Source organism: Coturnix japonica, chromosome 10 (assembly GCF_001577835.2).
Source record: "Coturnix japonica isolate 7356 chromosome 10, Coturnix japonica 2.1, whole genome shotgun sequence".
Taxonomy (NCBI): domain Eukaryota; kingdom Metazoa; phylum Chordata; class Aves; order Galliformes; family Phasianidae; genus Coturnix; species Coturnix japonica.
In genome coordinates this window covers 12,955,243-12,982,897 of record NC_029525.1, presented here as the reverse complement: position 1 = coordinate 12,982,897, position 27,655 = coordinate 12,955,243, and the positions used below count along the sequence as shown (strand labels likewise).

At 44.1% G+C, this 27,655-nt stretch overlaps 1 protein-coding gene across 2 annotated transcripts in view; it reads right to left on the bottom strand.

Moving 5' to 3' along the window:
- Positions 1–15,983: 15,983 nt before the first annotated feature.
- Positions 15,984–27,655, bottom strand: part of SLCO3A1 (solute carrier organic anion transporter family member 3A1) — a 104,133-nt gene continuing 92,461 nt past the window's right edge. For both annotated transcript variants that reach the window (XM_015873136.2, XM_015873137.2), the window contains exons 9-10: positions 25,957–26,021; positions 15,984–21,909 (exon numbers count right to left, since the gene is read on the bottom strand). In XM_015873136.2, coding sequence (XP_015728622.1) covers positions 21,530–21,909; positions 25,957–26,021 — 445 coding nt within the window. In that variant the 3' untranslated portion in view covers positions 15,984–21,529. The remainder of the gene's footprint in view (positions 21,910–25,956; positions 26,022–27,655) is intronic.

Sequence of the window (27,655 nt, the reverse complement as noted above, 5' to 3'; positions counted from 1 at the left end):
AATAACTTTCCTATGGGGAAAATTGCTGTCTACATGACACGACGTGTCCTTCCAGGAGGAGATGTCCATTAGCACTAATTGTGCTGGTGGCTTTGGTAATGCAGACAGTGGTTGGTTTGGTGTCAGACAGACTGACTAACCCAATTTCCACTCATTCTATTGAACAGATAGTGGATGTTAATTACTTTAGTTACTAATTTTCCAGACCATGTTGTAATCCATTATCCAGGGGTGAAAAGATACGCAGCCCATTATCACATCCCTCACATCAACTAACGACTCCAAAAATAAACTTCATGTTTAAAGGCGCTGAAATTAATAGTGAATTCTACGTGTTTTTGTGACAACCCTATTTTTGGTATATGCTCTCCAAAGCCTCAGTATTTTGCTGCAGAATATGTGTTGTGTAAAGCTGGGAAAGCTACTTATTAGGTAGACTTGGGATATGAAGAGTGCTTTTTTGGCACTGGTCCATTTTATGTCCACTTGGATTTTAAGTAAAGGCTGAGCAACTCTGATGTGAGTAGAAGAGGGCAAGTAAATGGAAGGAAATGTAATTGGAGCAAAGGAACTTTCTGAGACTCAATGTGGGCTGTAAGGAGAACTGGCACACTTCCTCAGGATGACTTCTTCCAAGAAGCCTGCAGTCATAGAGTTAGGGATGGTCAACCTACTCAAAACTTCAATATCTCATTGTAAAGCTACAGATTTGACTGTGGAAACCAATTTCTTCTCATAATTTGTGATTTGAGGCTGGAAATGTTGGTTTGTTATCAAATAATGTAAAAAAAATCATGTTGTCATAGAATCATAGAATGGCTTAGGTTGGAAGTGACCTGTAGTTCCAACTCCCTGATGTGGGCAGGGTCACCAATGGCTAAATGGGGCACAAGATCAGTGCTCACCATTCCATTCCAGTTTCTATTCATTTGTGCATCTTTAAGTGTAATAAGAACCTTTTTGAGTTTTTTTGTTTTGGTTTTTGTTTTTAATTAAATCCGAATCGATGTACACAACTTTCAGAATGGTTTTGATGACAAGCAGACAGGTGAGAGGGAGAAACCACAGGCGTTTGAATAAACGTCTTATAAAAGACAAGAACTAACCTGGAAGTTCACAGGATGCTGAAACAGATGGTTTGCTGAGAGGTAATCTATTTTCTGAATCTGGTGTTGTGTACATAGGTACATAAACATTTCCTATGGAGACCCCTCCTTGTCTTTGGATAAAATGCACCTGCCTTCCATGCAGCCAGTACCTGAACAAGGGAGAAAAGAGAGAAAAAATAAATAATCAGGTTGCATTTTTCAAGTCTTTGTTGGGAAAAGGATGTGGGTGAATACTCCTAATTATTATCTGAGAAGCATTCACAGCGACTAGCTTTGGGGAAGCCTGTGGCAGGTTAAGAGAACACATCAGTGAGTGCACAGGAATGAAGAGGTACCTGCTCAAAGAAAAACAATGCATAAAACATCCTGCTTATGCAAATGTATGATGATGACATTGCCAGGCACTGATTAGGAAGTAAATCTGATTTTCTCAGGGCTCTTTTTACCAACAATATACTGGTTTTTAAGGCATCCAGTAGCTGTAACAGTGGCTCACTGCTCCTTATTTACATGTCCTCTGAGGTTAGGTCAGAGATCAGAGATAAGCAGGGGAAGGAAGGATCCTGTTTTGGGCTGCCCTACAGGGGTAGAGGCATTAGGGAATGGCAGGAACCCTCCACTGCCAGCAGCAGATGTAGTTGCTGATCCCAAGGAGCATCACAGTCGTCCTTCAATAGCTTTCATTGCTGGGAAGATTTTTCTGATAAACAGCAACCATTAACACATGCAAGTGCCTATTGAAAGCCCATCTCATCTTGGCACTCATGACCTGCGGAGATGGGTTCCTAGCTCTACAAACTGGCAACAGATCACATTAGCAGATGGCCTTAAGTACATGCATGCCAGCCCTCATTATCTGCCTCTCTATTTTTCCTTCCTTTAAGGGCCATGTGTGGACTCCATCCAATTACGTGGCAGCATCTCCCACGCCTGGGATGGCAGCAGTACACCTTCGTTTTTACTCAAGAAAAGGGCCGTTTCCATTTGCAATGCATTCTGAAGTCCTCACCCTCAGAAGGCACAGAGCATCTGTCTGCTTTGAGGGAACAGCTGTGCATTCATTTTGGATAGCTTGGGGTGGGCTACCAGTGGCCTGTACAAAACAAAGCTATAAGGATATGTGTTTCTCAGCTCTCTAAGTCTCAGACAGTATTCCCTCAAACACTGCTTTGATGCATTGCTCCTGCTGCCTCCTGGGCCAGTTGTGGAAGCTGTTCCAGGTCTTACCCAAAGGATGTTGGCATTGGAGCACCTCCCGGACTGTGGGGCGATGGTTTGGAGACCTCTAACTTGGTTGCTTAACTTCAGGTCTGTGTCATTCACCTGAAGCACAAAACCTTGCCCTTTTGCCTTCCTGGGGATCACAGTGACTTTGTCATCTCCCTGCTTACGCCAACCTCATTTTCTTCTCCTAAGATAAATATAAGTCCTGTACCTGTCTGTCAATCATTTCTTCAGGGATACTGAATCTATGAAAAAGAAAAACCTGATTTTAAATGACATGTCATACTAAACTGTCTCATTACTTCCAAAGTGAGATGAAATGCCTTCTCTCTACGTATTATTTTTTACCCTATATCTCAGTAATACTCTTCATTTGTGGGAATGGTTTTCAGACTGGAAGATTATAGACCGGTCAGAACCAAAGAAAGGCAGAGAAAGATTTACTCCAATCATGTCAAAGGGACCTCAGTGAATATTAACTGATAAAGTACACACCGATCACAGCACACCCTCATCGCTCGCCTGTGCATTTATCCCACTTGATGAATGGAAGCAGTTTATAGAACAGGCAGAAATTGATACGGAAGAGGTTTCTATCTGGAAAGCGCTGTATAAATTACTGGATGCTTATCTGTGAGTAATTCTCCTGCATATGCTAACTGTCCAGACACTTACAGCCTATGGCAAAGACATTAGATAACCTTCGATTCACAATTGCTGGGGGCAATCTTCATAATAAATAAATAGTTCATCTCTTTTGGACACAAATGATGTGTCTGTTTGCAAGCATCACGAATTCTGCTATAGAAATGGATACTTACACTATACATTTCTTTTTTTTTAAGCTGTTTTTCCTTCCTTTGTGCCTGCAATTGGTGGCTACACTTGACATAATTTAGCAGACTGTTACTCATGCCTCGCCTGTTTTATCCAATGGGTTTCTGATGTGTCTGTCTGGGTGCCTGTCAGGTAGATGGGCAGTTAAAGACATGATTTTTTTTTATCTTGCTCCTTCTTGCTATACGTGTCCTGCTGAGGGGACAAAATACTCTTGCTCATGTATTTGCCTGCAGTTAAGCAACTTTGCCCATGGCTCTTTGCTGCTGCAGACCTATGTGCTGCTCTGAAACGGAAATATTTTTTCTACTGAGCACTGCAGGCTTGAGACTGGAATTCACCTGAGCAAGAAGTGAGGCCAGGATGAAAATTAAGCACACAGGGCATAAAGAAAAGAGCTTTTCCCATTGCTCAGACAGGTGAATGACAAATATCACTCTCTTTCTGAAATAACTCCCACTCCCCAGCTTAACGCAGACATTGCATAGTGTTTGTTTGGCACAAGCTGGGTTTATAGCTCTATTTTCTAGAAATAAAATCGCTGTCTGCCTGAAAGCCAAAGCAGCTTTTGCTTTCCAAAGGAATTACATTGGCGCTCACAACCCATCTCAGTCTGGTGCCAAATGAGTGCAAATGAACCAGGACAAAATTGGGCGCACAAAGAGAAACCTTGGGGCTGCCTAAAGGCTTCGGGCAACTTGCAGATCAAAACCAGATGGTTTGGTGGTGCTGCTTCTCCAGCCATCAAGCCGCCAGCCAGAGATGCCAGTCTTGCGATCACCCAGCTCCTGAGCCAGAGAAATATCAGGAGCAAGCTCAGCAAAAGAGCTCGCACTGGCCTCTCTGCCATGGAATGCACTGGAAAGTATTATTAAAAGGTAGGTGTAAGACAGTGGTCAGCCAACAGTACTTTTTCTGCCTAGCAAATGGTGCTGATAAGCACAAATTCCCTTGGAAGTTATCAGAGAAGCCGGCTGTGTTTGTTCACTGGATTTGTATTTCTCAGCTGAAAGAGGTGCTGATCCCATGTCTCATTCCTGGCACTGCCAGCATCCCTGGCAGAAAACTGTGCACAAAGCTGCCTGCTGGGAAATACTCCATTAACCAAGTGCTGACAGAACTCCTTGCTACCTCTCCCCATGATGGTCACACATGTCATTTTTGCTCTGAAATGCCACTCCTTGCAATGCTGTGTGGCACGGGAGCATCACCACCTGATCATCCCCAGCATGCCCACTGAACCATAGGGCATGGGACATCCTCAGTGCCACATCTCTACAGTTCTTGAACACCTCCAGGGATGGTGACTCCACCACCTCCCTGGGCAGCTCTGCTACCACATCACCACTCTTTCTAAGAAGAAATTTTTCCTAATATCCAATCTGAACTCATCCATCAGCAGTCAGCTACTCACTCCACATACCCAGTCAGTGCAATGACATCCCTTGCACTATTGCATGGCAGGGATTTGGGTTGGACAGACCCTTCTTCGTGTGCATCCATCACGATTTGCACAAACTTCTTTAGATGTGTGGGTCCAGCCAGCATCCAGTGCAGAAAGAAGCTGAGAGCAAGTCTCCATCTCTGTCTTAGCAACACATCTGTCTCAAAGTAGAGATTGTCCAGATGCTATTTCTGCCTCTCACAGCTTGTTGCAGCAAGGACTCCCCCCCTACCTTTCCCAGAGGACAGCAGAGTTGCCTTCAGTTTTCTAAATTTAGCTTTAATGAGTGCGAAATGAATAAGGTAGCAGGGGAACTTAATCTGGTTAACAAAGCAGCAGCAGAAAGCGCAAGCTGTTTGCGTACGGTGATGGATTCTGATTTCCTACAATGAATCCATGGGCGCATCACAAGGCCTCAAACAGAAACCTCAGTGATTTGGTGGGGATGCGGCTGGGTGTGAAGCAGGCAGGTAGTTCTCAGTGATGACAGTAGAGCCGTGTTTGCCTTGGGCAAACATACATGCCCGCTGAGTTTGCTGTTCAGATGCTGCTTGTGAAGAGAGAAATAGCACAGCCTGGAATACGTAAAGGTCTGTACAAAATCACCCACTCGGTGGGGCTTGCAGATGCACTTCAGTCCTAACATGTACCCTCTGGCTAATCCTGCTATGGCTTATGTTCTCATTCTGCCTGTGGATCTCCTTTCTCCTCCAGCTCTGGAGCACCACAGAGCTCACCTCATCTACCTGAGTTTGAAGCACTATTTTGCATCACACCATCAACACACCCCAACCTTGGTCCAGACCTGAGGGAACGTGAGCCCCAAACACTGGTGCTGCCAGATATTCAACAAACCTTGCAAACCCAAATTCTTTGGTCCATTGCTGTGAAGGAAGTGCAGACTGAACTTCCAAAGGGGCTGTGTGCCCACAGCTTCCACTGAAGGCGACTGAGGATGCTGCAGTGCTCCAAATCCTTCCTTAATTAGACCAGAAATCTTATCATCTCCTGGGAGGGCTTGATATGTCCTCTTATCTTCTAAAGGAATTCTGTATTTAAAAATATATCTGATAAACAGGAGCTTCTCTGAATACAAAAATGAATGGAAGGACAATAAACTCCTTTTGCTTGCAGTTTTGAGCAGCGTTAGCTAGAGAAATAATGCTTGTAAATAACCCGCGACCCTTTTCATCCAAAATGATCTTCATAGCAAATTAATCCATTTGAAGACACGGAGGGCACGAACAACACGCTCAGCCAGTTTTCTTGCTTGGATTTCAAGTTTTTCAGGTCTGTGACCAAGCATTCACTAAAGAAGAAATAAATAAAATTATCTCTAATTTCTCACTAATTTCCATCAGCTCATTTTTAGGGAATGAAGCAGAAAAAGATATTTTTATACACATTCCTATTTACAGGGGATGAACACAGACAGTGAGCACAGTCAGATTTCAGTGGTAGCTGCTGGGGCAGGAAATCAGCTTTGTGTGAGCACACTGGGGTGAGATGCAGGATGAACCGTTCCCCTACACACGTTATTTCAATAGGGTCATACTGGGCTCACATTTTGACACCTTCACAGCTGCCTCAACAATGCTGTGTGTTTACCTGGCTTTTTGTGAGGTGGGCATAAAGGTGCAGCAAGAGACAGCAGTTGTGGCTTGTAGCATTAGCTGGAGAGCTGGTAGGACAGGTGAAGAATGGAAAGAAGGCATTACTGTGCCCATTTTATGGATGAAGAGCAGAGGCCCAAGGAGACGGTGGCAAGCAGAAGCCCATAAAGGACAAATAAGTGAAACCTGTTTGTCAGTACACTGTGGTTGGGTTGCAAGGCTCACATCTACTTCTTGAGAACATTCATACCTCCAGAATTCAGCAAGAGGCTGGAAAACTGCAGCTTTGCTCTCTGCATCTGCAACAAAATGCATGGGGTTTGAGGTGCTTGGAGCAAACAGGCAGCACAGAAGACACTGAGGAACTGACCCCATGCACACCCAGACCCAGCTGCAAACATAAAAATGAGCAAACAGCAGTGAAGCGTTTGTGAAGGTTAAGAACGATGCTCGCATGTTTTGCTCAGTGACATCTCTGACCTTTGCCACAAATGTTCATCTGTTTGTTTGCAAGAACAATCGTGCAAAGAGAAATTCTCAGAAATATGCATTAGAGTGAAGCTTCATCACAAAAGGGCTGACGTAGCCACGCAGAGATCTCTGTGCTGCATAGAGAAGCTTTGGTCCCTCAGGAAGAGAACAGGAATAATACGATGGAGGTAATAGGTTTTGCAGAATGGAAAACAGCAACGAAAGGATGGCAGCCAGCCAGGTGAGACTGAAGAGAACGAGGGCTGAGATGTATCACAGATTGTTCTGAGTAGGCAACGCCGTCATAACAAACAAGCTCGTTCATTCATGAATAATACAGGACCAAGCGACAGGTCTGACTTTTGTCATTTAAATAATTTATGGTAGGTACGAAGTGGCCACCTGTCTGGGCTTGTGGCACTGCTTGAACCCAGAGCACTGGAGTTGAAAAGCAAAAGACAGCTGAAGTACACCACCTTTGCTGCAAGCATCTTTGGGGTGTGCTTTTGCTTCATTCCATTGCTGAAATCAGCAACCATTTCTCCCATAGGCCACCAAAGAGAGCCAGGGTTTTCCTAGAAATCCCAGCAGCTCTATAACAAACAAGAGCCACTTCTGAAAGCCACCTGGCATTCCTGTCTAAGTAACCCCCTCCTGCTCTGCAAATGACTTGTTTTTCTCAGGGTTGTCATAGAGAGGAGGATATCGATGAGTCAGTCATGAGCCAGGGAGTACAGATGAGAAAGAGGCATTGCAGTGAAGTCTTCTGCTCTCTTGTTGAAAGCACATAGGAGAAACAGGCTAAAAAATGCATGCGTCTCTTTGTTCCCTCACATCAATTTGGATGCTGGGAAGAGCACCCTGCAGGAGGAGCATCCATCATGTTCAGAGGATGCTGTGAAAGCAGACACTCTGTAGCAGGGAAGTCAATAGGTTGTTTAGTTACAACCTGCTTCCAGAAAGACAAAACTCACTTCTTCCTCTGCAAAAGATGGAAAGGTCTCAGGTATCAGCGTGTTGGATCTTGAGAACATCCCATCAAAACGCAGAATGCTGTACAGGTTGTTACCTTTTGAGAGAAATGCCCAACCAAAATCAACAAGGTCTTTACTTTCTCCCTTCTGAGAGAACAGTGAAGAATGAAAGCTGCCAGTCAGTTCTGAGGCTGTTTTTACCAAATATAACCCACAGCTTTTTTTGTTTTCTCTCCCTGATGTATTTTAGCTTTGTTTGCACTTAACTAGAAAGCCGAAAAAGAAGAGATACAAGATCAATGATATCAGGGCTGTCCAGTTCTGAGTTTTAACCATCAAAAGGCTCCTTCAGCAACAGTAGCACCAAAAGAAGCCCAAGTCAGTGTCTATCATATTGGATCAATATCTGACTACATGCTCCAGCCCTTCTAGAAGGTGCAAATGATGCCAGAGTCTTCTCTGGCACCGCTGAAAAACACAGCTTCAATCCCAATCCACAGAATAACTTCATCCTTTTAGGCATCTCTAACAATTACTCCATTCACATGGGAACAGTTTTGGCTGTAGCGATGTATTAACTAAACCCATTCACTCACTGATGTGCCCCTTTATCATCTCAAGTTCACACGGTCCCATAGCCTGCTGTACTCCAACCACACTTCAAATCTGTTTTCTCCCTCCCTGGCTGTCAAACACCTTCCTATTCCCATTTGCAATTCTGCATAAGAATACCAGTGCAAAAAAAAAAAACAAATAATCACAGGTTTTGCAGCCACCTTTTGCTGAACATAATCCCCACAAGGCTGCTGGTTGACTTGTTCCTAAAGCAATGTCAGTGTGTAAATACCACTATGGCAACACATGGCTGGTAGCTAATCCTGGTGATGTTCAGTGCCATTTTAGGCTGGAACGTGCTCTGACTGGCTTCATCCAGAAACCAAGGAGTCTTTCAAACAGCTCCGCTCCTTACCAGAGGCACGTAGGAGCTGTGTGGGTGTTAGCATTAGTTGAGCATTGATTTCACTGGGGAATTGGTACATGTTCTGAATGGAGGAAAATGTGCTTCATAGACCCAAAAAGAAAGAGGCCTCCAGAATTCCAAGCAAATCCATTCCTCAGACTGCAATAAAGAGGAAGAGCAGTAGAGGAGCTACCACCACCCCCATCATCCAATTAACATTATTTCTCAGAAGTGCACAGGGGTACAAAGAGAAGCTTAATACCAGTGACCACCTCCATGAGGCCCCAGCCACTCTGAACAGTCCCTGGTCTACCCCAGGGCTGAATGTGCTAAATTCCTGCACCACACACATCTCAGAAGGAGATAAAAGTCTCCATCCCCTCCTCTCCCACCTCTCTGGAAAAGTTTTCCAGTCCTGCTGTATGATGAGTCCATTTTTATTCTTTCTGGCCATCTCCCAAGCACAAAACCAGTACCTCATCACAAAGGCTCAAGGCTTTTAATAAAAACCCCGAATTTCCTGCTATTTGAGGCCAGAAGGTGACTAATGAAATAAAGAGCCTGTGAGGCAGAGGGATGCTCTGCAGCAGCCAGAGTAGATGTGCTGATATCTTACTGGTGGCAGCCAACCAATTCACATGGCATACAGTGGGGGCCCTGCAAAACAGGGGGTACAGCAATGGAACCCTTCACAGCCAAGTTGCATTGCTCCTACCCCTGCAGCATGGCAGCAGGACACAAGCCCAGTTTGAGCACTGCACTGAAGGCTCCTTCCCAGCCCCTGCCCAGAGATGGGCATTTGCAAAAAGAGCAGACACAAAGCTGATTTCAAATGAATGTTGGCCTCAGACTAACAAGAAAATGAACCATTTGCTTTGATTTTTAAAATATATTGGTTCTTGCCTCAGAGCCTGGATCAATGGAAAAGGGGATCTGAGCAGTGGAAAAGCCTTTACTTGTTCAAGAATGAGATTTCTTTAAAACAGCAAAAGATGTGTGTTTTTGCATTTCCCTCATTGGAGCTGTGTCTGCTCCCATACTCCCAGGAGAAGTGGGCTTGGGGTGTGCTAGGAGTGGGTACCAGTGGGTCTGAGTGGTGAGAATCCATCTGTGGGACATTCCAGAGATACACATGCAAGGGTATTTTGAAATTCAATATTTTGTTCTATTTCACAGTTCCCACTGTAAAGCAGAAAAGATTGCTTGAAGGCAGCCAAAACACTTCCTTTCAATTGAAGACCAAAGACTTCAACTTTGTTCTATCCTGATAGAATCCAAGCTGCTGTTCTCCAAAGAAAACTCAAAATGACCCAACAAGAGACCCTTTGAGCTCATCAAAACATTGTTTGAATGAAGTTGTCCTGAAATACAGATGCTCCAATGGAGGGCCCTTGTTTAGAAGGTGGGGAATATTCCAACTAGCTCTATTTAGCAGGTCGCCTTCATGTGTTGCCTGCACAACTGCAAGGCCTGGTGTAGAAGGACAAGTGGGACATGGTTTGTGGGCATGGTGGTGGTGGGTCAATGGTTGGACTAGATGACTTTAGCTGCTTTTCCCAACCTTAATGATTCTATGGGGTACATGGAAACACGTGCTGGGGGATTCAACCCTATTGAAGGCTGCCTCATGAAACCCAGGTAAGTCTGAAGCACAAACCTCTGCCAAAGGGGTTGAGAACAGATGCTTCTCTCTATCTCCTCATTAGCAGCTTCCACCTGGTTGGATTTGTATAGATCACAGGTGCTGCTGCCATCCACTTTTGCAAAGCCCTCATCTCAGCTCTGAATCAAGCAGTGAAAGACCAAAGTAAAGACTGAAACACAGCCCTTGTAACAGCATCATTGGGAACGCACCCAGTGCTCACCTTCTGCCCCCTGCAAAAGCAGCCGTGTGCCAGGCACATCACTGAGCTCAAAGTGCACCTGGTAGGTGCATTGCAAAAGCTGCCCTCTGCCATAGAGAGAAGCCAGCCCACTCAGGAGCAGTGAACAGAGAGGAATTTGGCTCAGTTACGGGAGCAGTGATGGTCTATGATGCAGTAATAACAGAAGAGCAGGTAACACTGTGGCATTTCAGAGGTCTCTGGGTGTTTGCAAAGCACACGTGCCTGAGCCCTTTGTCTCAGGAAAATGATTCAGCACACAGCTGCTGAGAACACTGCTTAAAAAGCAGGATTTAAAAGAGAAACCTCCATGCTCCCACCCTTCTGATCACACTGCTTCATAGCAACCACACAAATATCCGTCACATCGGATCTGGGAAGCACACACCAGGAGATCAAAGGGGAAAAGCCTGGGATCAGCAGGGATCCTTTTGCAGAGAAGCTCCTTACCCCATCAATAAGACCCCTGTGGGTACACAGCAATGGGACAACATGGCCCAGGAGACCCATACTCCTGCCTACCTAGTGCTCATCATGGAAGAGAACAGAGAGGTTTTTTTACACTGCTACAAACAGCATGGGAAATATCTGTCCTCCCCGACTGGCTGAGCAGGGCTCTGCAAACAGAGATGCTGACACAAAAGCTCATGATTCCAATCATCTCTTTTTTTTTCCTGCCAGTAATCTCCACTCCGACCTCCAGATCACTCTTTTCACGGTCCCCACTCCAATCAGCGCATACCCAAGGGCATCTCCTTGTAGAAAACACAGGGACATCACACTCAAACCCTAACCAAGCTCTTTTCAGCCCTGACACAAACACTTCTAACAATACCACATCCTGGGAGCCATGCAAACGTAACACAGAACCAAGATTGCACCCTCCAGCCTCAGACTTACCCAGGGACAGCAGGAAGAGCACTACAGGAGGCTGAAGGAGGTGGTACACCTCCTTGTGCTGTTGATGTGACCCATCTGTGAGTCCTTTCTAATTAAAGCAGAGCTCAGGGCACAGCCACATGCAGGGTGCTGCTGCTAATTAGGGAGGGCTGAGTGCTGACACATTAACCTCTTGGTCTGGATACATTAACTTCACCAGGTGTAATATCTTCTCAGTGACATAAAGGTTAATAATCTGCATCCAAAACAGAGTCCAGCTCAGTAAATACCCAATTAATGGGGTGTTGGTAGAGGTGGCAGCAGATTGCTGGGTGCAAGGCTACACTATGGGAACAGCCAACAGGGGCATGAGGGGGTGATGTGCTCAAAGGGGACATCACCAGCAGAAGCCAGGCAACAAAATAAGATGAATGAAGAACTTTATGCTGTAAAAAATGCTGTTTTCCAACCACCTTCCCTCCCACTCTCCTTCAGAAACCATCCTGCAAAGTTGTTTGAAAGGGAATTCAGAGCAGCAGCTCTACACCCAGGTTGTGTGCAGTAAGACTGGAGGGTTTTCTAACTTATAATCTTGGTTTTTTTCCACCCTGCCTTTCAGAAGAGGGGTGAGGATCAGGCAGGGACAAAGACTGAAACAAATACACAGCAAGTGAATATTCAACTCAGATTGAATGTAGATGCCTCATTTAGCATCATTTCTAGACTGAGGAGAAAGTGATTTCCTTTTCTTACAGAGTTAAAAATAATGGCTCGCATAAATGTCTGCTTTTATCCTGACCACAGCAGCAGACCAAACAAGTGGAAATGGATATCATCACACTCCCAGGAACGTGCCACTCTGCTGGCCTGACCCCACAGCCCAGGCACTTTGATGGAGATGAAGGCAGAAACCTCTCCAGCTCTTGAAGCAAAAACAGCTGCAGGGGCTCCGGATGCTTCACAGGGCTCAGCCACCTCACTGAGCTGTTATTTTAACTAAAAGAGGGTTTGTTTTCTGTTTTTATATATATATTTATATATATAGGCACAGCTGCACTAGCACAGAAAGCATCAGACAACCAGAAGACTTCCAGCACATTTCTAGGCTGCTCAACTCAGAGCTCCTCCTCACCTTGTTGTCTTCCAGGTGTTCAAATCCTCCCCTCCTTCTTTTCTAGAACCACTCATTAAACCTCAGCTGAGAATTCCCCTTTCCAAGAACCTGCCCTGCACTCTCTATTACAATCAGTTCTCACCACAACTTCTCCCACAGATGGGAAATCACTCCCAGCCATTCCCATCTAACTGCACCTCAGTACCAAACCTCCAACCCCAAATCACAGCTCTGCCTTCACTGCAACAAACCTTCCTGGGAGAAACAGAGTGCCAGCCCAGCCGGCCAGAGCACCAAGAGATCATCCAGTGAGACAGGAGAAGAATGAAAATAGTATTTTTAATACAATTTACAGCAAACTTACAGTATGTTATTTCACATCACACATTCCTAAACTGCTCATCTGGAAAATATAAGCTGCAAAAATACAGAATGCAGTACTGAAAAATATATAGAGTGTGGGGTTTTTCTCTCTTTTCTTTTTTAAATCAATTGTACAGTGAAATATCTCCTATTTCCAGGTTCTGGTTTATTTTGGAAGGGCTACTAAAAACCAGCAGTAAGACCAGCACACTGCAAAGGCTCTCCCCTTGGGAACCATAGAAAGGACAGATTGCCATGTGTGGATGAACTCCAAGCTCCAGGTGTGACATAGAGGCCACAGTGCCCCAGTGAGACCATCAGCACAGAAGCAGCCTCCCCATACTGATGGTGGATGGCAGCCATGCATTGGCCACAAGCACTTGCCAGAAGTCCTCAGCTGCTGAGGACTGGAGGAAACCACCAACCCAATGATGGGAGGCATCAGGACTTGGAAGGAATGGAGCAGATGTGCCTCACTGAAATACAGAGTTGTGTTCCCCATTATTATGCCATGGAGAAACACAAGGATGGAGGGAGGATTGGGCTAACAAAGTTCCTCATATTCTTACTGGTCAAAAAATTCAGCAACCAGACAAACCAAAAAACCAACAACAGGCTCCTTGACATTTGCCAGAGCCGCAGAAGGGCCAGCTGGTTCAGTTAACAGCAGAACTTCTTTCCCAATCTGCTTTGGATTTTAAGCTCTTTAGTTTGCTCAGCTGTTGCTGCTGCTGAGTGATCTCAAAGGTGAGTAATGGGGCTTCACATACAAGGCATCTATGCTCCTGATCAAGCTCTGCATCAGGAAAATAAGCAAAGAAATCAGAAACATAGCAGAGGTGGCTGGGCAGCGCTGTTCCTGCTTACAAAGCACTCCAAGCCAAGAGCTGCTCACCTCACTGCATTTAACCTGCCCTGCTCCCTCCACCCTGGCTTGCTTTCACACTGTGCTCGTGTCTTACCTGTGCAGGGCAAAAGGAAATTGAAAATATCCTTATTGTAAACATTTCCCCTCTAATGCCATTTATGCACTGCTAGCTCACATGACCCCAACCATCCAATGCCCAGAATGCAATATAAGAACACACAACAGGGGAAAAAAAAAACCAACAAATAAAACATTTTTGCAGACTGCATTTGTCTTGTATCAAAATCCTAACGGACACCACATTTATTGTACTTTATTTACATGGTCGTCACGTATAATATAATACAATACAGCGTTCCATTCGCAGTGGTAGGCACTATGGGTTTTAAAAGGTCACAGCTCTTCCCCTGCTCCCATCCCACCCCCCTCCCCACCAAAGAGCACCCAGAGCTGCCTTCTGTTTGCAATACTGCCCCGTCCCAGCACCAGTTCTTTTTGCTTTGAACCCTGCTCTGAAATGGCTCCTTCCCAAAAATGGATGGTGGGAGCTGCTGTCGTGTGCCACACTTTGGGGTGGTCATAGACCATTAGCAAACCATAGTATTTGTCGGTGACATTAATGCATATAATCAGGACCACGCTTACAGCTGAAAACATCAAGAAGGCAATGGGGGCTGTAGGATAAGCTACAGACCTCTGAGCACAGCTTGTAGGCCACCTGTGACCAACAGAGCACAGTCCTGGTCCTACTGTGCGAAAGGCTTTAAGAAGACGGCTGTGATTCTTCAAGAGGGGCTATTACCTCCCAACTCACCAACAACATTATGAGCCAAGAACGGGGGTCACTTGCAGAGTCATCTAATCGTTAAAGTTGGAAAAGATCACCAAGATCATCTAATCCAACCCATTCCTTCAAGTTCAGACTGTTGTGAGGCACAAGAAACATAGCACTGAGATGCAGTTTACACCGAAGGGTTTTTGTGCGATGTCATACTGCTGACAAAAAGGATTTTCAAGGGCAAAGTTAGATATAAGTAGCAGGGAAAGACTCTTTTATGGCAATTCCATAGGGAAGAACCAGGATATGTTGGGCAATGTGCAACTCCTTGATTCTTGAGGGACTTCTGATCTGTGCTAACACTGCAAATAAAATTTCTACCACTTGCTTCACCTGAACAGTGATTTGTTTTCATCTGGGTTCCTACCCTTCTCATATTTGCTCTCGGTAATGAATGTAATGAATACATTAACTGGTAGGAACACTGTGAGAGGCAAAGAATTTCAAGCGTCTGGGAGAGGATATTCCTGGAAAGTGAATGGTGAGCTGAAAGCCAGCACTTTAGCTGTCCTAAAGCTGTGTGTGTCCAGCAGCACTCTGCCCACTGCCAGAGAACAGGAATCCTCTCACTCAATTCTTAATCACATACTTCTGAACAAAACATTTGTACCGAGAAGAAAATTCAATCCTAGGGAACCATGGATTAGAAATGTCCCCCACGACTTCCATGTCCAGACAGAACAAATTTGTATGAATTATAAGAAAGCTTTTTCAACACCCAACCCAACCACGGATTATATGCAGAAGTGACCTTGCAAATACACCGGAGGCATTTTCTTGTTTTTCTCAGCAACTCACAAGGAAGAAATAAAAGGAAAAATTCATTTATGAAGTCGCTATAAATTACTTGCTGGGTTGGACTTGACAAGTTCCTTATTGCTTTTTGCCATGTGCAGACACTGACTTCGTGTAAAGCAAGTCCAGCACTGGAAATTGTCAGGGCACTGCTAATCTTTTTCCTTTCTAGGGTGCGATACTCTGCTCTCTCACAGTTAATCCTGAAAGCAGGGAAAACACCACAAACTCATGGCATGCCAAAGACCATATCCCTAGAGTCACTCCATTCATCAAATAAATAGAGACTGAAGCAGGGTTTTGACAACCAGAATGTTATGTATGCACTACATATGTCCTCCTACTCTTGCAGCCATCTAAATGGATTCTTTTATGGCTCCCCTTGAATATCCTCTTGGGACTAAGGGATACTCATAGCCTATACCAGTAGAAACCCAGAAATTAAAGAGGTCCACACTCACGCTCCGCCAAAGAAAACCCTGGCGTAGATCCTGACTTGAAAGAGCCTCATCTGTTTCTCTGGATACAAGGAATAGACAACAGCCAAAGGTTGAACTTGGTGTCACTAGTTAATAAAAGTACCTGAAGTCCACAAACTGCTGAAATATCGTTTTTTTTTCCAGCAGACTGGCTAGAAGTTTAAATGGAACGATGGAAAACATGTTTTGCAGCCGAGAAGTGACAGGCTTAGTGCACAAAGCAGAACAAACCATCATGCTTTGAGAGTATCCAAGACCTGCTCATATCCTAAGCACACTTAAATGCCAGTAGTGACTTGGTAGAACTGAGGCATCACCACTGAAGGAATCATAAAATCATAAGGGTTGGAAAAGACCCCTAAAATTACCTAGTACTACTTTCAACCCATTCTTACTATGTCACTCAGAGCCATATCTCCATGATTCTTAGACACTCTCCAAGGATAGTGGCTCCACCACCTCCCTGCACAGCCTGCGCCAAAGCATTACAGCTCTTTTTGAGAAGAAATCCTTCATGATGTTCAGTCTAAATGAGAGGAAGCACTGTGGCTGGAAGCTTATAGCTAGTTTGGAAGAAACGCCCACAGACTGTGGGTTTTGAGAAGGTTGGGCAGGCAGGTCCATCCAGAAGCACTGGAGGCTGGGTCATCGTACCAGTGACTCCTGGAGACTCTCATCACTGCCCATCTCAATTAACTGCTGCTTACATTCACAGCAACTAATTATCTCTTGGCTGCCTGGTGGGGTGTGAGGCTAAGTAGACAGGAAGGCATTACATTGAAAGGACAACGATGGGAGCCTCCTGGTACCACAAAAAACAATGGATCACAACAGCAGCACGTGATGATGGGAACAGAGTAAGCTCAAACTTCAATAAGAAAAAAAACTCCTACTAGGAGTGGGAACGGGTGAACATTATTGCTTCTATTCCGGGGTACCCTACCCAACACAAAGTTTGTTTACTTCATAGGAGTTAATCAGATCCAGAGAGTCAGCAACAATACACCTGCTTCTTCCTGCAAAGACTGCTCATGTGAGATTAAGGGGACAGATGTGCATGGCTGCGTCCAAAGGCAGAGTGGTCCTTGTGAACAAAGGACCAAAGCTATTAAGACGTCACTCCAGTGAAGTAGTTGCATATGTTTTTAATGCTGACAATTGCCTGTGCCACCTATCAAGAACATAACAAACATCACAACACCATCAGCCTTGCTCAAACCTTCAGAAAACCTGGGGCCCACAGGACACACAAAGGTAAATCCCAAATACCTCACTTCCAACAGTTCTGATGAGCAAAGGCCAGCTAAGGATGCTACGCTGAACTCCAACAAGGACTGAAAAGACTACAAACCACATTCAGACCCTTCACTATTTCTTATTTTAAGAAAATATGCCAGCATAATGCCATAACGTGATGGAAAGTGCAGCACAACCCTAGGCTGCAGCAAACAAGTACAAGCCCAGTGCAGCAGCTGCAGACATAGAAACAAAGGAAGAAAAACTGCTTACCCTTAGAAGACCTCAGGCAGGCAGGGATCCTCAGCAAGATCCCCTCACCTCCACTGCCAGCCCTTAAATGAGGGCTGGGAAGGGGTGGATCCTGGCTCCAGCCCTTCCAGTCACTCAGGTGCATTGCATTGCATTGCATGCACCTGAGCTCCCCTGGGCTGGCCCTGCCTTCCTACCAGGTGCTCAATCAGTGCTTCAGGCCATGACTTTGCATTTCTGCTACATTTGGAAATACTCTGATCGCTTTGCAAAGGTCCACAGCCCATCAGCTCAATTCTGAATCATTACTGCTGCAGCTATCTGACACTGATTCCTTTCTGCACCTTCCCCTTTTCATCTTCGCAGCAAGGTGAGACCCAGCTGGGATGAATGATGGAAGCACTCAGTAGCTCAGAGATCTCACAGCGTATGGGAGTGCGAGGCCCTTCTTACTTCTTTTGATACACTAGAAGTTCCTAAGGAAGGGAGGCTTTATTTAGATAATTCAAGTGATGATCTTTTTGATCCCATTACACATCCAAGATATTCTGGGCAAAGGCAGAAAAATGAATGGTTTCAATACGTATTTAAAAAAAAGGTTCTGAAAACGTATCCTGGTGTTGAATGAGGATGTAAAATCAAACAAGAAACCTCAATGGGACCAATACGAGTGTAATCTGCTCCAACTGTTGATCGGGGATCCCTTCTGAATCTACTGCAGCAACGGCAAAGTGGCATCCATCCAAGAGAAAGGAAACCCCAACCTGAAGTCATGCATAGGCAACTGGGCAACCCCTCAGAGAATGCTGCCTCTCAAGTAGTTTACATCTCCAGTATCCCCTCCCTTAGCAGACAGTCAGGTAGAGAACACAGTGCTTGGAGATGGCAAAATAACATTTCTGCTGAGACCAACGGCTCAACAAAGCTCTCAGTTTTAATACTCCTGAACATGGAGAAAAACATCCATCCATGAAATTGGTGTGCAGTGCTCAGACCATGGCATCACTGCTGCTCCGAGACACCTCTCTACCTCCAGCTTTGCTCTCAAGTTTGCCGCACAGTTAAGGCAGCTGTGGGATGGAAATGAAGTGCTCACAGGTGAAGGTGAACACTGCACATTGGGAAGCAGGAGGATGGTTAAGACTCTTCACTTGTCATCCTAAAAGAATGACTGGGTTGAAGGCGAACCTGGTTTGTGGTTTTGAAATCAGAAAAGCAAAGAGCCTGCTGGGATGGATGAAGGTTTTGGTCTGCATGTTTTCTTTAAAATAAAACCCTTGTTGCAAACCTGTACCAAAGCAATGACAGTAAAGCCCTTAACAATGCAGGCATCTGATAGATCTCTAGAAAAAAAAATAGAGTGGGATGGGAAGAGAGCTTTGCAAAAATCACATTAACAAAAGACATAAAACAACAATTGTGCAGATATTTTAAGTTAAGCTTAAAAATAATAGAAGTAACTCCATTCAATCACATCTCCCACACACACCAAGAGATTAAATTTAAAAAAGAATAAAAAGAAGAATAAAAAAAAATGAAAAAATAAAATTGAAAGCATTGAGTGCACTGGAATCCTGTTTCTATAACTCCAGTCAAGGGGGACTTTGGAGTAGACTGACAAACCACAGCTCTTGAATGCAGGGAGCTTGTTTTCCATCATGCCACCATGCCATTCTCCTTCACCCCGGGTCTTCAGAGGAGAAAAAGTGGAATCACGAAGGGAGTTATAGAATTTCAAGCAGTCAGGCTTTGAGAAAGGTTCCATTCTCCAACGTTTGTGTTCAAGTCTGAGTAATGTGTGTGTACAGTACAACATTAGGAGCTAACATTTGAAAAGACAGCAGTCTAAGTAATAAATTTTGAGAATGAAGAGAACTGTACAGAATGATTCCAAAGGCTTACACTTGACAATTATACATATTTTATGAGACAGTTACGCACCCTGTGCCTTTTTTAAATTCATTGTTTTATGGATGCAGTATCTCTTATTCTAGCAGACAGGATATACTAAACAAATCTAATGGTCTAAAAGCATCATTTACCACCACACCTAACAATGGCACTGCATAGATCTGTAGCTTATTTTTCCTTAAGCTCCTCCATTATCCAAGTGATTCTTAGCACGGCTGAAAACCAAGAACCAAATATCTGCAGACACAACATTTGTTTAGTATTCGGCACAGTGGAGTTTGTTTGATATACCTATTTCATCCTTTTTTGCCCTTATTGTTGCTGAACTTGTAGTGCTGTGCATGAATTACAAACACGTTTGTGAAGCAAATTGTGTGGAAGCAGCCTGATGCCCCATATCCGTGTGTAAATGCCCAGACAAGAGCAAGGTCTGCTAAAAATGAGCAGCAGGTTATCAGCCCCTGTAACTGCCAGCAATGGGTGAGGAACAGGGGCAGATCAGCCCATCTACTGCATGGAAGTGATGGCCAGCATTCGGATCAACATGCCGGCATACCTCTCTAAACACCTGCACATTCACAACAGCTTCAAAATACAAACAACAACAACAAAAAAAGGAGTTTTCTGATTATGATGCTGACCCTTAAAACCATTCTGACATTTACTCTGGTGGAAATGGGTCTGGTTTCCATTTTTGGCTGGGGAAAACTCATCAAACACAATCACTTAGTATTGCTTCCCAAAAGGAATGTTTTGGAAAATAAAAATACACATGCAAAATAAGCCTGACCTGATAGCTTCTTGAAATCAGTTCAAAGCTTCCCCTTGATTTCCACGGTCTTGGATAAGACTGCATTGCAAAGGCAAAGCCAAATCTGTTCTGCATGGGCACCTCCTGAGGATGTGAACGAACATTTCAGAGGTGCTCAGAGCTGGCCAGCCTCTGCTCCCATAACCCAGCCTTCCAAAGGAACACACTTTGCACATCACAGGGCAAAATGCAGTCTCTGGGAGGGGAGATTATTCTACTTTCCTCACATGGCTTCCATGGAAGTGAGTGGAATTTCTCAAGTGAGAAAAATAACCGTTGTGAAGATTAAGGTCAGTGTCCCTCTCACCTGGTACATACACACATACACACACACGTGTACTGTAAAGAAAACATCCACCACACAATTTCTAGATTGCAAATTATATATATATATATATATATATCTTTAAAAACAGGAGAGAACATAAACAGTTTCTCCCTTCATATATATGTATTCACTGAGTCACATAGAATATGAAAAAACTATATTATGTAAATAATCATATTATCTATAATTCTCCAACTGTTTTTATAGAGACACAGTGCGTTCGTTCTCTTTTAAAAACATATTATGTGTCTTCATTGGCTTGGTAGCATATTAGAATGAAGGCGTATGGATAAAAAATGCAGAGGATTAAACAAACCCCTTGAGTCACGTTATTAAACAGGATCCTCCCCCAAACTAACGCAAGTCCTCCCAATGGAAAAGTGTCAGCGATTTAAGGGTTAACATAGATTTGAAAATAATTTCAAAAATTAGAGGATTACACAAGACAAATATTTGGACTTCATCCCTCTTTTAGAAATGACAGCACATTTGGCAAGTGTGAGCAAACATCTCCAACTTTACTGGGTTTGAAAGATCTGAGCACAGCTATTCAGCGACAACCCAAAAGCTGCGATCTGTGAACACGCCTTGGGCTGGAAGGACTCGGGTACTGGGACAGCACTGCTCGCTACCTGGAAGCTTTCCAGCAGCTTTCAAGGTGTTTATCGTGGACTCGTGGCTGGTGTCAGGGCAACCATCACAGAGCAGGTTTGAGCAGCACTCAGGTTTGAAGGGCGGACCCTTCGGCCCATTCTATGACCCCTGGGGCTGCAATCGCCTCTTCGAGCATTGCCATCATCATCTTGCTTCCTCCACACCTCATGCCCAAGGCTCTCTATTGGCCAAGCTCTCCAACAAACCTCTGCAGGAGCCCTTTGGCAACTCCCATTTTGGAAGCCCATACTGTCAACAAAGGGGCTGGTAGCTCCCTGCTTTCTCCATCACCCCACAGGATATCACAAGTGATCCCATTATATGATGTCGTTCTCAAGAATCCTGGCTGGGTTTGACTTTGAGAAAAAGACAAAAGTTTCCTGTGTTGCCGTTGTTGTTCTGTAATTTTGTTTCTTCATTCTCTCTTCTCGTTATTATTAAAAAGGACCCTCAGATTATTGATATAGTCCATCCCTCCACAGTCACTATAAAACAGACTCCATATTTTCACACCACTCATGATCTTCAAGGTTATAGATAAATTTTGTCCTATGTGGTTGGTTTTGGGGCACTGAGTCCCGCCCCAGATTGTCTAAGGTGAGAGTAGAGGCAAAAAACTCACTAGTGCTGAGACCACCTTCGTGGTTCTTGATGTATCTTTTATAGTTTTTCCTCAAGCACTGCCAGGTGGTTGTATACAGGATGAATGCAAAAGACTTGAGGGCTATAGCAATACTAACATACAGGTATCTATAGACCACGTTGTCATACAGCGCGCAGGCTCCTTGCTCGCCGCAGAACGTGCTCCAGAACAGACACGTGGAGTCAATTCCAGCCCCAAAGATCAACGGAGGTGGAATAAAACCTGTCAAAATAAGAGAGACAAATCATGCTTTTATGATCTTTATGATGAAGAGAGAGGACGTGATTGCACGGAACGGAAAGCGAGAGCACTTAGCGAGGTTAATGGTCCCAGATGGAGCCTGGGACTTGCTAATTTTTTTAGCTCTAAATCAACCTAAACAAAGTGTGCGGATATGAGTTTTTAGCTTGGAGTCAATGTCTATGGAAGAGATTCCTGCTGATATCCCAAATGCAGGTAGGATTTTACTCAAGCTTAAGTGCCTTTCATTAAGCTTCTGGTTCGCCTAATGAGACTATGCAGAGGGGTAAATGAAAAAGGAGAAGGATGGCTTTGCAGACTGTTGTAGACATCTCTGTTTAGATGCTGGTTATTCTGCACTCCGGGGTGTTCGCTTGAAAGATGTCACAGACCCCAGTTCAGTCTGAAATCATCTGGGGCATCAAGACCCAGTTTTGGTCCTTTCCCTGACACAGGAGCAGGCTTTCTCCTGATCTAAGGAAAAGCCACAGCCTGCAATGGATTCCAAAGATTAAATATGAAAAGAGGGGAAAATTTCAGCGTGCCATTAAATGAAATATCACAGCAGGATTCTCCTATAGCCACTGCAGCTAACTGTTGATGAGCATGTCTCATTCTGCAACGGAGCTGCAATCTAAAAGCAGAGCAATCACTCCAACCCCTTTTAACCAACAAATGCGACGTTTTTCCTCTCTACTTTTTCCTATCCAATGAGATTGCTATAGAAGCTCCCCCATTTCAAACTGCCACAACAGTGGTTAGGTCACGCACACCCAGCTGTGCACTCCCCAGTCAGCACCAGGCACTGAGCACAGAATCACAGAATTATTAAGGCTGGAAAAAACTAATATCATCTAGTCCAACCACCACCCCATCCTCACCATACCCAAGAAACCACGTCTGTCTGGGCACATCTCCATGACTCTTGAACATCTCCAGGAAGGGATGGTGACTCAACCACCTCCCTGAGACAGAGCACTCAGAAGAAAACATGCATGTTCTATGTTATTTTTCCCTTCTGCTGCTCTATTTCTAAGGATAGGCTGGAAGTGGACAAGCCCTAGGGAACAAGAAATAAAACCCAAAAAGCCCACTGCTGCATGCTAAGACAGCAAGCAAAGGAGAACACCCTATCTATGTGAACTGAACAGCAGGTGGGCACAACGAGCTCTCCCAGATTGGGCACTGACAGCATCACTCCATCTGTAGGTGCTGTGACTATAAATACACGTGTAGGCACATAGACACAAGGACTGCACTTTTTAGACAGGCAAGCATTTAATCTTGGATCCAATTTCATCATTAGCCTGTATTTTCAGGCTTAAATTCGATGCCTTCCTCCAGCTCGTCATGAACAAAATAATGATGCTCATGACATATATCCTAAGACTACAAATAAATTGGTTGTAGTCACTGTTCCCTGTGGTAACTGAGATCTTTTATTTTGTTGATGACTAGAGCTCTGCAGGCTATGTTTGATCTTCCTTGTACACCAGTAAGTACAGGAGTAAAGAAAGGCTATACAGGCTTTTGGTACATATGTGAACCATGACTGTAGTAAATAAGAATAGATGACACAAAAACAAGACAATGTGTTTGTTAGAAACATGAGTTCCAGTCATCACATCTAAAACCCAGTTATGTTCTGGAAACAATGTCAGTGCCAGCTCCCTGTTTATCGTTGCAGTGATGGGAAAGTCTAGTGTGAGCTGGATTTCCTTCTAAGTTTTTTAACTTAGATGCCTGTCTTTGAGACCTGTGGACAACTGCACACTCAACCCAGCATTCTAAAATTCATCCAGGAATAGTGAAGCATCGCATTTTTGTCATGTTGGGGAAGACAAGCAAACCACGTGGACTTGGAGGAAAAACAAAAGGAGGGCTCTGGTAGATGGGGGCTATGATGCACCATGAGCACCATTCATAAAGGATGCATCCAGGATCTCTTAAAATTCTTTCCATACATGATATGTTATAGGGAGAGAACTTCCCAAGCAGAGCCCCCTTTATAGCAGCTGCTGCTTCTGAAAAGCTTTGGCTCCAACCACATTGCTTTACACTCTGGGAAACTGCTATTGCACATTTATATGAAGACAATGTTATGCTGCTCTCTCACACCAGAATTCCTGTGGAATGAGATAATATGTCCAGGAGGATACCGGGAGAGTTCAGCTGTGTTTCATGTTATTACAGTGAATATTGAAGAGATTCAATCATGCTTTAACTCTTATTGCAAAGTGTTGCAAAAAATTTCTTCTATACATATATATTTCATTGCAGAAACTGCAGGGTCGTAGAAAAAAGCTGCTTCTGTCTTACTGAAATCTATTAGCTCCAATTGCACCTCTGGGTCTCATACCACGTATATTTAATACAGTCCTTTGATTCAAGAAGCAGCTATTATCACTCACTTCTTAAGTCAAAGCTAAAGGTGAACTGAAAAGCTTTTAAAATATATCAGTAAAGCTAGTCAGATTGTTAAGGGCAAGATTTGGATACCCTGGCTTATCTTGAAAAGCACCTTTCTCTTCATTTTCTATGGGCTCTAGCTACATTGCTGATATTCTGTGGGATGTATTCTCTTATTTCAAGGGAATTCCTTAGTGGCAGAGCAACACATAAAGATTTGAGTTTGAATTCTTTCTATGGCTTCTTTACTGGAAGAAAAAGAAGATCTATTCATCTTCAGTATACATGTCTGAGCTCAGTTTTAGTGGAATTGAAGATGCTGCTATCTCAGAAGATTTCTCTCTTTCAAAAGGAATAGGAAAGAGAGAAAATCTTCTCCCTTAAGTACCTTTTCCTTCAGAAACAACAGTCTGTCTTGCAGACTTGCCTGATGACACCACACATTCAGCCAGCAAGAGCTGCAGACAGGCCAAAACCCGAGAGCAGCACCAACAGCACAGAAAAATGCTGTCATTGCAAGGCTTGAATCAGAGCCAACCCAACCCAGACGCTTCCCTTTGACTTCTCTGAGCTCTTGGTGCAATTGCTTGATGGAGCTTTCTGTATGGCTGCAGTTACTTTACCAAGAGCAATGCAAGTCTAATTGGCTTTTATGTAAACTGGTCTGGGACCACCATTTCCCTTTCAGCTCATTGGGAATGAGTTGTTACTAAAAATAATAAAGCACTTACTCAAGGCAATGAGTGGTACTAGGGGATTTTTGGTCTCCTACTTCCTGGAGCTTTACTATAGCCTAGAAGATGGCATTTAACTCAACCCTTTGTGACTGGGGGTCAAGTAGAGAAGGCGCTGCCTGTGCTTTGCCACAGACGCCCTAAAAAAGAAGTGAATCCCACCTCCAAGACACGCAGAAACCATGTGCACCCACACTAGGATCGGTCACTGAGATAATGAGCTGAAATATTGGGGTTGTAAAATAAGAGCCATCTCTTTAAAGGGGGAAAAAAATCCATCTAGAAATAATAAGCAGGCAAACAAATGCCCAGTGTGCTCCTTTTTATTCACACATGAGAAACACATACTGGCCCAGAGGAAGGAACAGCCATATGCATTTTAATGGGATATTAACCCACAGGAGAGTACAAGGACTTTGCCTGCCTCATTTTACTGCCTTCCTTTCTGAGACACCAGAAGGAAGGGACAAACACACCATATGTAACACAGGTCCTGTCCCTCAAATGAGGATAAAAATACGTATTCCTCTACTTCAGCCATACGCAATATAAGCAGTAATTGTGCAAGCTGCTGACACGTTAATAGCTATAGGAGAAAGCTGGCTGCGTGGGTGCATGGCAGAAATGGTCATTTCTCATGCAACACCACATTTTCTTCCATTAGCACAATTCAAATGGCAGGAAAAGTGCCTTTGGGAATCTGGATGCCATATTCTTCATAGGGAGGTCTTGGACCCCACTGCATCAGATCCCACCCATGACAACTACAATTTCTGATGTCAAATAAGTATGCATGAAGTAGAAATCAACTCTTGAATATTAAAAACAGTGTATTCTGTGAGAGAGGAAAGGGCTGGGGAGAAAGACAAGACATCTTTGTACCTACCCAGCAAACGGAGAAGCAGGAAAAGCACCCCCAGAGCATAAGACTTGAGTTCGGGGCTCACGGTTCTGTAGGGAGAAGAGGGAGAGAGTGAAATCGATTCTTATTGTTCTGCTTTCATTAACACACCCCATGGCAATCCCAGGCTGTCAGCCAGGATGCCACCACCAGCTCTTCAAAAAGTCATTAATGTGGCTTTTCTTCTTCCTTTGCCTGAACCGCCTACAGCCTCAAAAGTAATTGCAGCGGTGGCCATGTGATAGGTGCAGGAATTTAGCAAAGTCATTAACAACTGCAGCTCGTCTCGCTGTTGGATGGGGAAAAAATCTCATCCCAGCATTTACCCCATCGTGTTTTTAAGGCTCCAGATGTTGAGAATTTGTATCATCTAGAATCACAGAATCACAAGGGTTGGAAAAGATCAGTAAGATCACCCAGTCCAACCACCAACCCATCCCCACAATGCCCATAACCATATCCCGCAGTGCCACACCTAGATGGTTCTTGAACATCTTCAGGGATGGTAACTCCACCACCTCCATGGGCAGCCTGTGCCAATGCCTGACCACTCCTTCTGACAAGCAATTTTTCCTCACATCCAACCAGAGAAGACAAAACTTCTTGTCCTGAGGCTTCTCAGACTACAAGGAATAGGGGTGGAAAGGAAGATGATGGACCAAAGTGTTCAGTAGAATTGCTGGATCAAGCCTCCCAGTGGGGATATGCTCAAGGAAATCAGTTTTCATGGAATTTATCTTATAGTGGGAAGACAACTGCTGCCCTGCCTTTTGCTGTGGACAGAACCCAGTTTATCGCATTAGTATTAGTCTTCAAAGGTGCTTTAAAAAATAATTCAAGGCTTTCTAATACGCTTAGCTCAAGGATGCTACTGGCTAAAGGTATTCTCTTGAGGGAGGCTCTGAGAAGCCTCTGGCATTTCAGAAACCATTAATTTGGTTTTAAGTCTTATAATAGCATTTTATGTCCCACTGGTTACAAAGGCTTGGAAAGCAGATAATGATTCCCATGTGACTGCTTATATATTGGGGGGGAATCCCGACAATACTGATAAAATAGCCAGAAAGAGAAATTGGTTTTAAATTAAGTAAAGACCATTCTGATCACCTGCCTTTATCTCATGCATTACGCAGGACATGTGACATGACATTGTGAGTCCTGCACGAAGCCCAAACCTTTGGCTGTGTTTTAGTAGAGCTATCCAGGCTGGATAGAAAGACTTAATGCCATGAAGAATCTACTCTTGGAAAAATGTTCAAGAAGTTAATGGCTTGGCTCAAATAGGATTTACAGCAGAGTGGGAAATGAAGGAAATGAAAAGGGTATCAAAGTTTATTTTATGGAAAAAATTGATAATCATTTGAAAAATTCACAGAGGGTTTTTAATTAACAGCAGTGTTCATCTGTCCACTACTGTTGTATTTAAGACTGAAGTCCACCCCCATACCTTAGGGTGAAGTAACATTTGCCACCTGGAGACACTATCTTTTCTTTACTGCCTACAACACTGAACTAATGACTTTCTTAGACAAGACATCTAATTAACAGACACTGGAGGAAACAAACCTCGCACCAAATGCCCAGATTCTTCGGGGTATGGACTTGTACTGATTCCTGCCCTAATGGTACTTGCTTCCCTTTAGATGCTGGACAAGCAATATCAGAAGGCTTTGAGGAGTGGAAG